Source organism: Hipposideros armiger, unplaced genomic scaffold (genome assembly GCF_001890085.2).
Source record: "Hipposideros armiger isolate ML-2016 unplaced genomic scaffold, ASM189008v1 scaffold_212, whole genome shotgun sequence".
Classification (NCBI taxonomy): Eukaryota; Metazoa; Chordata; class Mammalia; order Chiroptera; family Hipposideridae; genus Hipposideros; species Hipposideros armiger.
Genome location: NW_017731562.1, coordinates 1,838,040 through 1,852,930, shown reverse-complemented (window position 1 = coordinate 1,852,930; position 14,891 = coordinate 1,838,040). Strand labels below are relative to the sequence as shown.

Genomic DNA, 14,891 nt, shown 5'->3' with positions numbered 1-14,891 from the left:
CCGACAACCCAATATATGTATATATGTATATACACACGCGCACACACACACATAGTGTCCATGCGCAGAAATTGTGTGATGAAGTTTATTACAAGATTGTTCATCTAATTCCTAATTTTTTATACTAATGATAAATTTGGGATAAATTTTATCATTTAATCTGCTCATTTGACACATAATTTGAATTTAAACACTATGACATGCTATATATGTATGACATGGAATGAATGACAAAGTCTGGGGAAGTTTTGCTTGGCTCAGAAGCCCAACTGGTCATATAAAAAGTAAGAAAGACTCAAATCAGAGTAAATATTTGTTCTTCATTTAAAATTTTTCTTTTGACAGTGCAGGAAGAACATACATGGATCAAAATGTTGTAATAACCTTCCCTTTCTTTTGATATTTTACCTTCTTAGAAAAACCAAGCCCACCTGAAAAACTTGGAGTAGCAAGTGTATCCAAAGATAGCATTTCCCTGACCTGGTTGAAGCCAGAACATGATGGTGGAAGCAGAATTGTACACTATATCATTGAAGCACTAGAAAAAGGACAGAAAAATTGGATTAAATGTGCCGTGGTAAAGTCAACCCATCACACTGTTTCTGGTCTAAGGGAGAATTCTGAATACTTTTTCCGGGTATTTGCTGAAAATCAAGCTGGTCTGAGTGACCCAAGAGAGCTTCTGCTTCCTGTTCTTGTTAAGGAGCAACTAGGTATGTCTAAAATTATGTGGAAGCAAAATTCAAAATTATTTGCATTGATTTAAGTTTTAGAAATCCTTTTTCACCTTCACCTGCCATACTCTTCTTTTACAGAACCACCTGAAATTGATATGAAGAATTTCCCAAGTCAAACTGTGTATGTTAGAGCTGGTTCAAACCTTAAAGTTGACATCCCAATTTCTGGAAAACCACTACCCAAAGTGACCTTATCAAGAGATGGTGTCCCCCTGAAAGCAACCATGAGATTTAATACTGAAGTTACTGCAGAGAACCTAACCATTAATCTCAAAGAAAGCATTGCTGCTGATGCTGGAAAATATGAGATCACTGCTGCCAACTCCAGTGGAACAACCAAAACACTTATTAACATTGTCGTACTGGACAGGCCTGGTCCCCCAACTGGCCCTGTTGTTATCAGTGATGTAACTGAAGAAAGTGTTACTCTCAAATGGGAGCCACCTAAGTATGATGGTGGAAGTCAGGTTACCAATTACATTGTACTCAAGAGAGAGACAAGTACCGCAGTATGGACTGAAGTGTCTGCAACAGTTGCAAGAACCATGATTAAAGTCATGAAACTGACTAGAGGAGAAGAATACCAATTCCGCATCAAGGCAGAAAACCGCTTTGGCATTAGTGATCACATAGATTCAGCTTGTGTGGTTGTCAAACTACCATACAGTAAGTTGTCTAACTTATCAAAAAATACCAGGTTTTCATTTTGGGAAATGTTTTAAATATCTGTATTAACCCATGAAATATCCCTCTTTTGTAGCAACACCTGGGCCACCATCTACACCATGGGTTACTAATGTTACTCGAGAAAGCATTACTGTGGCCTGGCATGAACCAGTGTCCAATGGAGGCAATGCAGTTATAGGCTATCACCTGGAAATGAAAGACAGAAACAGTATCTTATGGCAAAAAGTCAACAAAATGGTCATCCGCACAACTCACTTCAAAGTCACAACAATCAGTGCTGGACTTATTTATGAATTCAGGGTGTATGCAGAAAATGCTGCTGGTATTGGAAAACCCAGCCATCCATCCGAGCAGGTCCTAGCTATAGATGCCTGTGGTATGTATTTCATGAACTTCTGACTATTTAAAAATGCAAACCTTATTTCTACAAAGCAAAATAATGTTGACATAAGTGCCATTAATCTGCTGTCTCTTATTACCACAGAACCACCAAGAAATGTCCGTATCACTGATATTTCAAAGAATTCTGTTAACCTCTCATGGCAACAACCAGCTTTCGATGGTGGAAGCAAGATTACAGGCTATATTGTTGAGAGACGAGACCTTCCAGATGGCAGATGGACCAAGGCCAGCTTCACCAATGTTATTGAAACTCAATTTACTGTCTCTGGCTTGACTCAAAATTCCCAGTATGAATTCCGTGTCTTTGCTAGAAATGCTGTTGGTTCCGTTAGCAATCCATCTGAGGTTGTAGGCCCCATTACATGCATCGATACTTATGGTAAGCATTTTTAACACTTTGAATCCCAACAGCAGTTGAACTCAATGTTTTCCTTTACTTTTTTTGGTCCTAATCTATAAAATAACCTTTACTATGCACCTTAGTTAGATTTTTAGAAGAAATTATAAACTAGCTGGGAGTCTTAGGAAAATTCCTTAACCTCTCCCGGCCCCTTGGACTTAACTATAAAACATAAGATTTGGGCTACAGAATATCTACAGCCTTTTATGATTCTTTCTATGAGTTGGTGCTTTCACTTTTCTATTTTAAATTATCAGAGTCAATAATGAAAACCATGGTTGAGTGCCCAGACAATATACCTCTTAAAGAAGTAAAAGACTAAACAGAAGTGTTAATGATGATAGTATTAGCAGCAGCTAACATTTACTGGGTACTTACCATGAATTCTCTCCCTTTGTTCTAACAGCCCTAAGATTAGCCCATTTTACAAAAGAGAAACTGAGGTTTAGAGCAATTGTGTAACTTTCCCAACAGTTCATTAGTGATACTGTGGGAATTCAAACACTCCAGGACACTCTGTACATTGCCATCAGTCCAAAATACACATACTTGACCATTTTGGAAAATAGGTGGCATATTCAACTCAACAGTGGTGTCAAAATTAAAGTTTCATGGGAGTTAGGTATCCTGTAACACTTTTTCTAAAAGTCCTCCATTTTCAAGGAGGCGTCTCTATGGTGTCTGAGCAAAAGTATCCACTTCCATTCTCCTGCTGAGTATCCCAGGGCTACTCCTTATGAATCAGGTTTTGTGGACCCTGAATCAGTATTTGTGAGACTGAGTAGCAAATCATATTTAGTTCTGTTTCTCAAAAGTTCTAAGCAGCCTGGCAGAAAATCTGTCCAGCAAAGTATGTAGCTCTTTGAGTAGAGAATTCAGACTTCAAGAGTCTGATGTGAACTGCCCGCATCTGGATATCAGTGAACTGGGAAGGGAAAATAAAAGGAATAGGAGGTAGTTAGAGGAAGAGGATGGAGAACCTAGAATGAAAGAAAATGTATAATACAGTTTCTTCAATGATGTTCTTAGAACTGTATCCCATTTCATCACTGAAATCAAACACCTAATAGATTTTAAAATACAATTTCAAAGGCATTGAAGTCCCTGTGCAATTAGTGCAGTGTCATTGGGGTACAGAGCTTGCTCACAGTCTTTCTTCCCCATCTGGGATAGAAGAGTTGCTTGTAAAATGTACATGTTTAAATATTACTTTTATATATATATAAAAGGCCAATGACTTCACTTTGAAATTCACAATTTTTTTTCATCCTCTTGAGCTTTTAAATATTTCTCATCTGTTTTTCTTGCAGGTGGACCTGTAATTGATTTGCCTCTAGAATATACAGAAGTTGTCAAATACAGAGCAGGTACATCTGTGAAGCTCAGAGCTGGCATCTCTGGCAAGCCTGAACCGACAATTGAGTGGTATAAAGATGATAAAGAGTTACAAACCAATGCACTGGTGTGTGTCGAAAATACCACTGACCTTGCATCTATACTCATCAAAGATGCAAATCGCCTTAATAGTGGAAGCTATGAGTTAAAGCTAAGGAATGCCATGGGCTCAGCCTCGGCCACCATCAGAGTGCAGATACTTGGTAGGTTCTGAATACAGGCCAACATCATATTATCTTGGCCTAAAATTTAGTAATTTTAAATCATAGCCTTTTAAAAAGTACTTAACACATTATTTCGTTCTTTCACTGACAGACAAACCAGGACCTCCAGGCGGACCAATTGAATTTAAGACCGTCACTGCTGAAAAGATAACTCTTCTCTGGAAGCCTCCAGAGGATGATGGTGGTGCAAAAATCACTCACTACATTGTGGAAAAGCGTGAGACAAGCCGTGTCATATGGTCTATGGTGTCTGAAAAATTGGAAGAGTGCATTGTTACAACCACCAAAATTATCAAAGGAAATGAATACATCTTCCGGGTTCGAGCTGTGAACAAATATGGAATTGGTGAGCCACTGGAATCTGATCCAGTGGTGGCAAAGAATGCATTTGGTGAGACATTATTTCATTAGAAAACTGAAATCAAACATTCAAATATTTTAAAAATAAATATAAACTATTCTGCAAGCTTGTTAATATATTTTCTTAGAATGATTTTGATTTCCTTTTGTTTCACATCTCTCAGTGTTATTCTTTTCACAAGGTGGAAAGTATAATAAATGAAACTAATATTTTTGGATAAGATTTAAAGATTAAAAGGTAGAATTTATCAGTCATGCTAATCCTTGGAACTCATTTTCCTTTTTCTTTCTAAATAGTCACACCAGGGCCTCCAAGCATACCAGAGGTGACAAAGATTACCAAGAATTCAATGACTGTTGTCTGGAACAGACCAGTTGCAGATGGTGGTAATGAAATAAGCGGCTATTTCCTTGAGAAACGAGACAAGAAGAGTCTAGGGTGGTTTAAAGTCCTAAAGGAGACTATCCGTGACACCAGACAGAAAGTGACAGGACTCACGGAAAACAGTGACTATCAATACCGAGTTTCTGCTGTGAATGCTGCTGGACAGGGTCCATTTTCTGAACCATCTGACTTCTACAAAGCTGCCGATCCTATTGGTAAGTGCTCCTAAAGGCAGCATCTTCACCTATGTCTTCTTTCATGTCACCAACTTGAACGTACTTATGTAATCAATGTATTGTGAATGGTCTTTCCAGATCCACCAGGCCCACCAGCTAAGATAAGAATTGCAGATTCAACTAAATCATCCATCACTCTTGGCTGGAGTAAACCTGTCTATGATGGGGGCAGTGTTGTTACCGAATACGTTGTTGAGATGAGACAAGGAGAAGAAGAAGAATGGACTATTGTCTCTACCAAAGGAGAAGTCAGAACTACAGAATATGTGGTATCTAACCTGAAACATGGAGTTGATTACTACTTCCAAGTATCTGCTGTAAACTGTGCTGGGCAAGGAGAACCTATAGTAATGACTGAACCTGTACAAGCTAAAGATATACTTGGTATGTACCTACTGGTATGATTGTGTTTTTATTGTTTTATTAGAGTACTTCCAGGAAATCCCTCATTTTCTTGTTTTAAAATGCATTCTATATGTCCATTTTATATCTGCAGAGGAACCAGAGGTCGACCTCGATGTGGCTTTCAGAACATCTATTATAGCTAAAGCTGGTGAAGATGTACAAGTATTTATTCCCTTTAAAGGCAGACCTCCACCTACTGTCACATGGAGGAAAGATGAGAAGAATCTTGGCAGTGATACCAGATACAGTATTCAAAACACTGATTCATCTTCATTACTCACTATTCCTCAAGTGACTCGCAATGATACAGGAAAATATATTCTCACAATAGAAAATGGAGTTGGTCAACCAAAGTCTTCAGCTGTGACTGTTAAAGTGCTTGATACACCAGCCGCCTGCCAGAAACTACACATTAAACATGTTTCTCAAGGCACAGTCACTTTGTTCTGGGATCCTCCTCTCATTGATGGAGGATCTCCCATAATTAATTATGTCATTCAAAAGAGAGATGCCACCAAGAGAACATGGTCTGCAGTGTCACACAAATGTTCTGGCACATCCTTTAAGGTAACAGATTTGTCAGAGAAAATTCCATTCTTCTTCAGAGTTCTCGCAGAAAATGAAATTGGAATTGGGGAACCCTGCGAAACTACAGAGCCGGTGAAGGCTGCCGAAGTACCAGCTCCTATACGTGATCTCTCAGTGAAAGATTCAACAAAGACATCTGTTACCCTGAGCTGGACCAAGCCAGACTTTGACGGTGGTAGTATCATCACAGAATATGTGGTGGAAAGGAAAAGTGAAGCAGAACAAACATGGTCACATGCGGGCATAAGTAAGACATGTGAAATTGAGGTTGGCCAACTTAAGGAACTGTCAGTCCTGGAATTCAGAGTGTCTGCCAAAAATGAGAAAGGACTAAGTGATGCTGTCACTATTGGGCCAATTACAGTAAAAGAACTTGTAATTACACCTGAAGTTGACCTGTCAGAAATCCCTGGAGCACAGGTCTCTGTAAGAATTGGGCATAATGTGCACCTCGAATTACCTTATAAAGGAAAACCCAAACCATCTATCAGTTGGCAGAAAGATGGTTTGCCATTGAAAGAAAGTGAAAATCTTCGTTTCAGTAAAACTGACAACAAAATTACGTTGAGTATTAAGAATGTCAAGAAGGAGAATGGAGGGAAATACACAATTATTCTTGATAATGCAGTTTGTAGAAACTCATTTCCCATTACAGTCATTACACTTGGCCCACCATCAAAGCCCAAAGGGCCCATTCGATTTGATGAAATCAAAGCTGACAGTGTCATTATGTCATGGGATGTGCCTGAAGATGATGGAGGAGGAGAAATTACTTGTTACAGCATTGAGAAGCGGGAATCTTCACAAACTAATTGGAAGATGGTGTGTTCAAGTGTTGCCAGGACAACTTTCAAAGTTCCTAATCTAGTCAAAGATGCTGAATACCAATTTAGAGTGAGGGCAGAAAACAGATATGGAGTCAGCCAGCCACTCGTCTCAAACATTATTGTGGCAAAACACCAGTTCAGGATTCCTGGTCCCCCAGGAAAGCCAGTTATATACAATGTGACTTCTGATGGCATGTCACTAACTTGGGATGCTCCAGTTTATGATGGTGGTTCAGAAGTTACTGGATTCCATGTTGAAAAGAAAGAAAGAAATAGCATCCTCTGGCAAAGAGTTAATACATCACCAATATCTGGAAGAGAATATAGAGCTACTGGGCTAATAGAAGGCCTGGATTACCAGTTCCGTGTATATGCTGAAAATTCTGCCGGCCTTAGCAGACCTAGTGACCCAAGCAAATTTACCTTAGCTGTTTCCCCAGTAGGTAAGTGATTGAGTTTATTCAAATATACTTAATTCAGCAACTGAATGTGTTAGTAACAAATCAAACACTGCTTTTCTTCCATGTATCACTTTCTCACATATCTTCTTATCACTAGAAAGCTGGTCAAGTAAAGCAAGGGGGATGATTTTAAATCAACCTAATAAAGTAATTTAAACTTCTTTTTAAAGACTATGATATAAAAAATTGCAACTAATGGCTAAAATAAGCTTCTAAGATTTATTAATTTATTTTTCTTCCATTGATGATTGAGTTGATAACAGAAATAATGATACATTTAACATCCATATAATTTTTTAGACCCACCGGGCACTCCTGACTACATTGATGTCACCCGAGAAACCATCACACTTAAATGGAACCCACCACTGCGTGACGGGGGCAGTAAGATTGTGGCCTACAGCATTGAGAGACGGCAAGGAAGTGATCGTTGGGTTAGATGCAACTTTACTGATGTCAGTGAATGTCAATATACAGTTACAGGACTTAGTCCTGGGGATCGATATGAGTTCAGAATAATTGCAAGGAATGCTGTTGGAACTATAAGCCCACCCTCACAGTCTTCTGGAGTTATTATGACAAGAGACGAAAATGGTAAGCATTTACAATGGATTTCCAATAAGGTTAAGAGCGTTCACGTTTAAAAAAAATACTTTTGGTCCCTAGTCTATAAAATGAGAACAGGAACATCATTTCATACAGATTACCCAAGGTTGTTATATGGATGAAATAGATTGTCTATCTTCCAGATGAAAGGAAGAAAAAAAATGTAATTGGTATCAATCAATTTTTTTAACCATGTCTATTATTTCACTCCATTCCCATATAAATAGAATGCAAGTGGGAATGAATTTTTAGTTTTGTAATTTCAGTCGTTTATAATAAAGAAAAAGGCTTTCAAGAATAACTGTCCATCTTTACTGAAATTACTAAAATACAACATATATCCAACAGCACAATCATCACCTTGCATGGGTGCAGCTGATAGCCTCATACAGGAACATGTGTGAATATGCTGCAGTATTAGGAAGTAAATGATCTGTAAATGTTTTGTTTCTCTTTTTATAAATGGCAATGCAAGATTAATAACATAACAAGCATAACAAAGGACATACCTAATAATATGCAAACCTTTAATCCCATAGTCTAAATGCTCAATTATCAATCCTACTTTCAGAATAGCCTTTGGTAATACAGAATAAGCATTATTCTTCCAGGCTTTATGATAGGGTGCTAATGAAAAACATGTTTATTTATATCTTTCTTAAGCCAAATTAATACATGTTATTTCTATTTCTTTTATAGTTCCACCAACAGTAGAGTTTGGCCCTGAGTACTTTGATGGTCTCATTATTAAGTCTGGAGAGAGCCTTAGAATTAAAGCTTTGATTCAAGGACGACCAGTACCTCGAGTAACTTGGTTCAAAGATGAAGCAGAAATTGAAAAGAGGATGAATATGGAAATAACTGACGTCCTTGGATCCACCAGCCTCTTCGTTAGACATGCTACTCGTGACCATCGTGGTGTATACAGAGTAGAAGCCAAAAATTCATCTGGCTCTGCAAAAGCAGATATTACAGTAAAAGTGCAAGGTACTTCTAAAATAGCTTCTTAATCTTACAATTTACGGGACTTGAATTAGAGGCAGGCCTGATTGCATTTTAATGGACAAGGAAAAAGAAACTAACTCTGGAACCTTTCTCTTATAGATACACCAGGAAAAGTAGTTGGGCCAATAAGATTCACCAATATTACTGGCGAGAAGATGACCCTGTGGTGGGATGCTCCACTCAATGATGGCTGTGCTCCCATAACTCACTACGTCATTGAAAAACGCGAAACCAGCAGACTTGCCTGGGCGCTAATTGAGGATAATTGTGAAGCCCACAGCTATACTGCCACTAAACTAATAAATGGCAATGAATACCAATTCCGTGTTTCTGCAGTTAACAAGTTTGGTGTTGGCAGGCCACTTGATTCTGACCCAGTGGTTGCTCAAATCCAATACAGTAAGTGTCCATTTTTATGAAATGGTATTATTTCATAAGATTAATTCCAAACAGGCATGTCTAATTAACTTCTTTGTTCTCATTTTACAGCTATTCCTGATGCCCCTGGCACTCCAGAACCTAGTAATGTAACAGGCAATAGCATTACCCTGACCTGGACAAGGCCAGAATCAGATGGTGGCAATGAAATTCAACATTATATCCTTGAAAGGAGAGAAAAGAAAAGCACACGATGGGTAAAAGTGATCAGCAAACGACCAATTTCTGAGACAAGATATAAAGTCACTGGTCTGATAGAGGGCAATGAGTATGAATTCCATGTCATGGCTGAAAATGCTGCAGGAGTAGGACCTGCCAGTGATATCTCAAGACTAATCAAATGTAGAGAGCCAGTCAGCCCACCAAGTGCTCCCACTGTGGTCAAAGTGACAGACACATCAAAGACAACTGTGAGCTTAGAATGGTCTAAGCCAGTGTTTGATGGAGGCATGGAAATAATTGGGTATATTATTGAAATGTGCAAAGCTGACTTAGGTGACTGGCACAAGGTAAATACAGAGGCATGTGTGAAAACAAGATATACAGTCACGGATCTACAAGCAGGTGAAGAATACAAATTCCGGGTTAGTGCTATCAATGGTGCCGGAAAAGGAGAGAGCTGTGAAGTGACTGGCGCAATTAAAGCTGTTGACCGATTAACAGCTCCTGAGTTAGACATCGACGCAAACTTCAAGCAGACTCATGTTGTTAGAGCTGGGGCCAGTATTCGCCTCTTCATTGCCTACCAGGGTAGACCAACTCCTACAGCTGTGTGGAGCAAACCCGACTCTAACCTTAGCATTCGGGCGGATATCCATACAACAGACTCCTTCAGCACCCTCACAGTGGAAAACTGCAATAGAAACGACGCAGGGAAATATACGCTTACCGTGGAAAACAACAGTGGTAGCAAGTCAATCACGTTCACCGTAAAAGTGCTAGACACTCCAGGCCCACCTGGTCCGATTACCTTCAAGGATGTGACCCGGGGATCTGTTACATTGATGTGGGACGCCCCTCTCCTTGATGGTGGGGCCCGAATCCATCACTATGTGGTAGAGAAACGAGAAGCAAGTCGCCGTAGCTGGCAGGTTGTCAGTGAAAAATGCACTCGTCAGATCCTCAAGGTCAATGACCTGGCAGAAGGTGTTCCATACTATTTCCGTGTTTCTGCAGAAAATGAGTACGGTGTTGGTGAACCCTATGAAATGCCAGAACCAATGGTAGCCACAGAACAGCCTGCTCCACCTAGGAGACTTGATATTGTTGACACAAGCAAATCCTCTGCAGTCTTAGCTTGGCTTAAACCTGACCATGATGGAGGCAGCCGGATCACTGGTTACCTGCTCGAAATGAGACAAAAGGGATCTGACTTCTGGGTTGAAGCTGGTCACACCAAACTGCTGACTTTCACAGTGGAGAGCCTGGTTGAGAATACTGAATATGAATTCCGTGTGAAGGCCAAGAATGATGCTGGCTACAGTGAACCCAGGGAAGCCTTTTCTTCTGTCATCATCAAGGAGCCTCAAATTGAGCCCACTGCTGATCTCACTGGAATTAACAATCAGCTCATAACTTGCAAAGCAGGAAACCCATTTACCATTGATGTGCCAATCAGTGGTCGTCCCGCCCCTAAAGTAATATGGAAGCTGGAAGAAATGAGACTTAAGGAGACAGATCGAATGAGTATCACAACAACAAAAGACAAAACCACCTTGTCTGTAAAAGAGAGCATGAGAGGTGACTCTGGAAGATATTTCTTGACCCTGGAAAATACAGCTGGTGTTAAAACATTTACCATCACAGTTGTGGTCATCGGCAGACCAGGTCCAGTAACTGGCCCCATTGAGGTCTCATCTGTCTCAGCTGAATCTTGTGTCCTTTCATGGGCTGAACCTAAAGATGATGGAGGCACCGAGATTACTAATTACATAGTTGAAAAGCGTGAGTCGGGTACAACAGCTTGGCAGCTTGTCAATTCCAGTGTCAAGCGCACTCAGATTAAAGTCACTCATCTCACAAAATACATGGAGTATTCTTTCCGTGTCAGTTCAGAGAACAGATTTGGTGTCAGCAAGCCTCTAGAATCAGCACCAATAACTGCTGAACATCCATTTGGTAAGAAAAATAAAAATCATATTTCAAAGTCTCTATTATTAACCATTTCCCCTGAATATTATAAAATTGTATTCATATTTGATACCTTTGTTTATATTCAGTCCCACCAAGTGCTCCTACCAGACCTGAAGTTTACTATGTGTCTGCTAATGCCATGTCTATTCGTTGGGAAGAACCCTATCATGATGGTGGCAGTAAAATCGTTGGCTACTGGGTTGAGAAGAAAGAACGTAACACCATACTTTGGGTGAAAGAAAATAAAGTGCCGTGCTTAGAGTGCAACTACAAAGTAACCAGTTTGGTAGAAGGACTGGAATATCAGTTCAGAACGTATGCTCTCAATGCCGCAGGCGTTAGCAAAGCCAGCGAAGCTTCAAGACCTATGATGGCTCAAAACCCAGTTGGTATGTATCAAAATTTAAGGGTGCATTTGTTTATTATTAATAGTAGTAGTAGTAGTAGTAGTACTAGTAGAATTCAGAGTTATATTTTTTTAACCTTATTTTTGTATCACTCCCAGATGCACCAGGAAGACCAGAGGTGACAGATGTCACAAGATCAACAGTGTCACTGGTTTGGTCTGCCCCAGTATCTGATGGAGGCAGCAAAGTTGTGGGCTACATCATAGAGCGTAAGCCAGTCAGTGAAGTTGGAGATGGTCGTTGGCTGAAGTGCAACTATACCATCGTATCTGACAATTTCTTCACTGTGACCGCTCTCAGTGAAGGAGACACTTATGAATTCCGTGTGTTGGCCAAGAATGCGGCAGGCGTAATTAGCAAAGGATCAGAATCTACAGGCCCCATTACCTGCCGAGATGAATACGGTAAAAAAATACTCAATGTTCTCCTTTTAAATGATCACAATTGATGTGAAAATCAACTGTCATATATTCATTTGCATCTGTTTGCTTATGACAGCTCCACCCAAAGCCGAACTGGATGCCAGATTACAGGGTGATCTGGTTACTATCAGAGCAGGCTCGGATCTTGTTCTTGATGCTGCAGTTGGTGGCAAACCTGAACCCAAAATTATCTGGACCAAAGGGGACAAGGAACTAGATCTCTGTGAAAAAGTCTCTTTGCAGTATACTGGCAAACGGGCAACTGCTGTGATCAAGTTCTGTGACAGAAGTGACAGTGGAAAATACACCTTAACAGTAAAGAATGCCAGTGGGACCAAGGCTGTCTCTGTCTTGGTCAAAGTCCTTGGTAAGCAGGTCAAATGTTCTTCTGTTTTTATAGCATTTTCGAGGGTGGACACAAAGAAAGATCTTTATCATTGCTTGTCATTACACCTGTTTCAGATTCTCCTGGCCCATGTGGAAATCTCACCATCAGCAGAGTAACAGAGGAGAAGTGTACTTTAGCCTGGAACCTTCCTCAGGAAGATGGAGGAGCAGAAATAACTCACTACATCGTGGAAAGGCGCGAGACTAGCAGACTTAACTGGGTGATTGTTGAAGGCGAATGCCCAACCCTATCCTATGTAGTCACCAGACTCATCAAGAACAACGAATACATATTCCGAGTGCGGGCAGTAAATAAATATGGCCCCGGTGTGCCTGCTGAAACTCAGCCGATTGTAGCCAGAAATGCATTCAGTGAGTATTAACACTTTTAAAGCAGTTGGTAATTGAAATGTAATGGGATTGGGGGGGGGCAGTCATATCAGTAGTGACTTGGTGCAATTCTGATCATCCTCATTTTCATAAAAATGTAAACAGCTATTCCATCACAACCTGGCATGCCCGAAGAAGTCGGGGCTGGCAAGGAGCATATCATCATTCAGTGGACAAAACCTGAATCTGATGGTGGCAATGAGATCAGCAACTACCTAGTAGACAAACGTGAGAAGAAGAGCTTGCGCTGGACACGTGTCAACAGGGACTATGTGGTGTATGACACCAGGCTGAAGGTGCCTGGCCTGATGGAAGGTTGTGATTACCAGTTCCGGGTGACTGCAGTGAATGCTGCTGGTAACAGTGAACCCAGTGAAGCTTCCGACTTTATCTCATGCCGAGAACCATCATGTGAGTTCCAAGAATCATACATACACCTAATGCATATCAAAACCATATTACAAATAATCTCCCAAAATGCCACTTCCAAGAACTTGTAGAATTTATGAAAGGTCTAGAAAAGGATATGCTTATTAGAGGGATCTTAAATATAGTGCTAGTCAGAGAACATTTTAGTTATAACTTCTGTTGATAAGTTAGCAATTACATTGCTAAAAATTGTTGCATTGTTTTCCAATCTATGAAAAATATAAATTATTCTGCTACCAGTATGAAAGGGATGTATTTTATAAATCTTCCAAAGAATGGAGAAAATGTATTGTAGTGATAGGAACTACCGAAAAGCAAAAAAGACCAAGTCTTTTTTAAGAAGAGACAGATCATAGTTTCTAGTGTTATAATAAGTACCTAACAAAGTAATTGCCACAAGAACTGCAAAAATAAGAAGCAAATCCTTGTATAGAGTGTGAGCCCCAAAAGTAAGGAATTAATTATTGGGACTAAATAGGGAAAACAGAAGAAATTGCATCTTGTACTCATTACAAATGTAGTAACAAGTGATATTAACCCTGGGACAGCTGAGCAAATAAAGTCCCTGAGAATAAATACTTTAAACAATGAGCTTAGCTAGAAGAGCACAGCATAGCTAGTTGCAGGAAAGAAATATCTATCTTTCTAAAGAAGTTTAATTCTTAAAATAATAATAATAATAATAATAATAATAATAATAATAATAGTGACAATATAGCATATAGTACTGTCCTGCAATATCAGGAGAACCCAGTTACAAAGATTATCTTTGTGAGTGTAAAGAACAATAATGCCTTGGTGACTCTTGAAAACCAAAAATACAAATCTCAAAGCTTCCTTATTTAATATGTGCGCCCCGCCTTTAAAAATTCTGTAGATACCCCTGGACCACCTTCTGCTCCAAGAGTTGTGGATACCACCAAGCACAGCATTAGTTTGGCATGGACCAAGCCCATGTATGATGGTGGTACTGACATCATAGGATATGTTCTTGAGATGCAAGAGAAGGACACTGATCAATGGTACCGAGTGCATACCAACGCTACAATAAGAAATGCTGAATTCACTGTGACAGATCTTAAAATAAGCCAGAAATACTCCTTCAGAGTTGCTGCTGTGAACGTGAAGGGTATGAGTGAATACAGCGAGTCAACTGCTGAAATTGAGCCTGTGGAAAGACTTGGTATTTATAATATAATATTTTAAGTGACTTATTTTCTCATCACACCTGTTCATGAATTAATTAAGTTTTGACATTTACTTTCCAGAAATACCAGATCTTGAGCTTGCAGATGATTTAAAGAAGACCGTGACCATCAGAGCCGGGGCCTCGTTACGCCTGATGGTGTCTGTATCTGGAAGACCACCTCCCGTCATCACATGGAGCAAGAAGGGCATTGACCTTGCCAACCGGGCAATTATTGACACCACTGAGAGCTACTCTTTACTTATCGTGGACAAAGTTAACCGGTACGATGCTGGAAAATACACCATTGAAGCCGAAAATCAATCTGGCAAGAAATCAGCAACAGTTCTTGTTAAAGTATACGGTAAGTATTGGTCTGCA

General features: G+C 39.8%; 1 protein-coding gene across 1 annotated transcript in view; it reads left to right on the top strand.

Moving 5' to 3' along the window:
* TTN (titin) overlaps positions 1–14,891 on the top strand; it is a 271,989-nt gene that overhangs the window by 239,330 nt on the left and 17,768 nt on the right. Inside the window, exons 278-297 of the mRNA XM_019654015.1 lie at positions 417–713; positions 816–1,403; positions 1,498–1,800; positions 1,909–2,205; positions 3,537–3,824; positions 3,937–4,236; positions 4,503–4,805; positions 4,905–5,210; positions 5,323–7,089; positions 7,408–7,701; positions 8,413–8,700; positions 8,818–9,117; positions 9,208–11,274; positions 11,376–11,678; positions 11,795–12,100; positions 12,195–12,485; positions 12,581–12,877; positions 13,001–13,306; positions 14,202–14,507; positions 14,593–14,874. Coding sequence (XP_019509560.1) covers positions 417–713; positions 816–1,403; positions 1,498–1,800; positions 1,909–2,205; positions 3,537–3,824; positions 3,937–4,236; positions 4,503–4,805; positions 4,905–5,210; positions 5,323–7,089; positions 7,408–7,701; positions 8,413–8,700; positions 8,818–9,117; positions 9,208–11,274; positions 11,376–11,678; positions 11,795–12,100; positions 12,195–12,485; positions 12,581–12,877; positions 13,001–13,306; positions 14,202–14,507; positions 14,593–14,874 — 9,489 coding nt within the window. The remainder of the gene's footprint in view (positions 1–416; positions 714–815; positions 1,404–1,497; positions 1,801–1,908; positions 2,206–3,536; positions 3,825–3,936; positions 4,237–4,502; positions 4,806–4,904; positions 5,211–5,322; positions 7,090–7,407; positions 7,702–8,412; positions 8,701–8,817; positions 9,118–9,207; positions 11,275–11,375; positions 11,679–11,794; positions 12,101–12,194; positions 12,486–12,580; positions 12,878–13,000; positions 13,307–14,201; positions 14,508–14,592; positions 14,875–14,891) is intronic.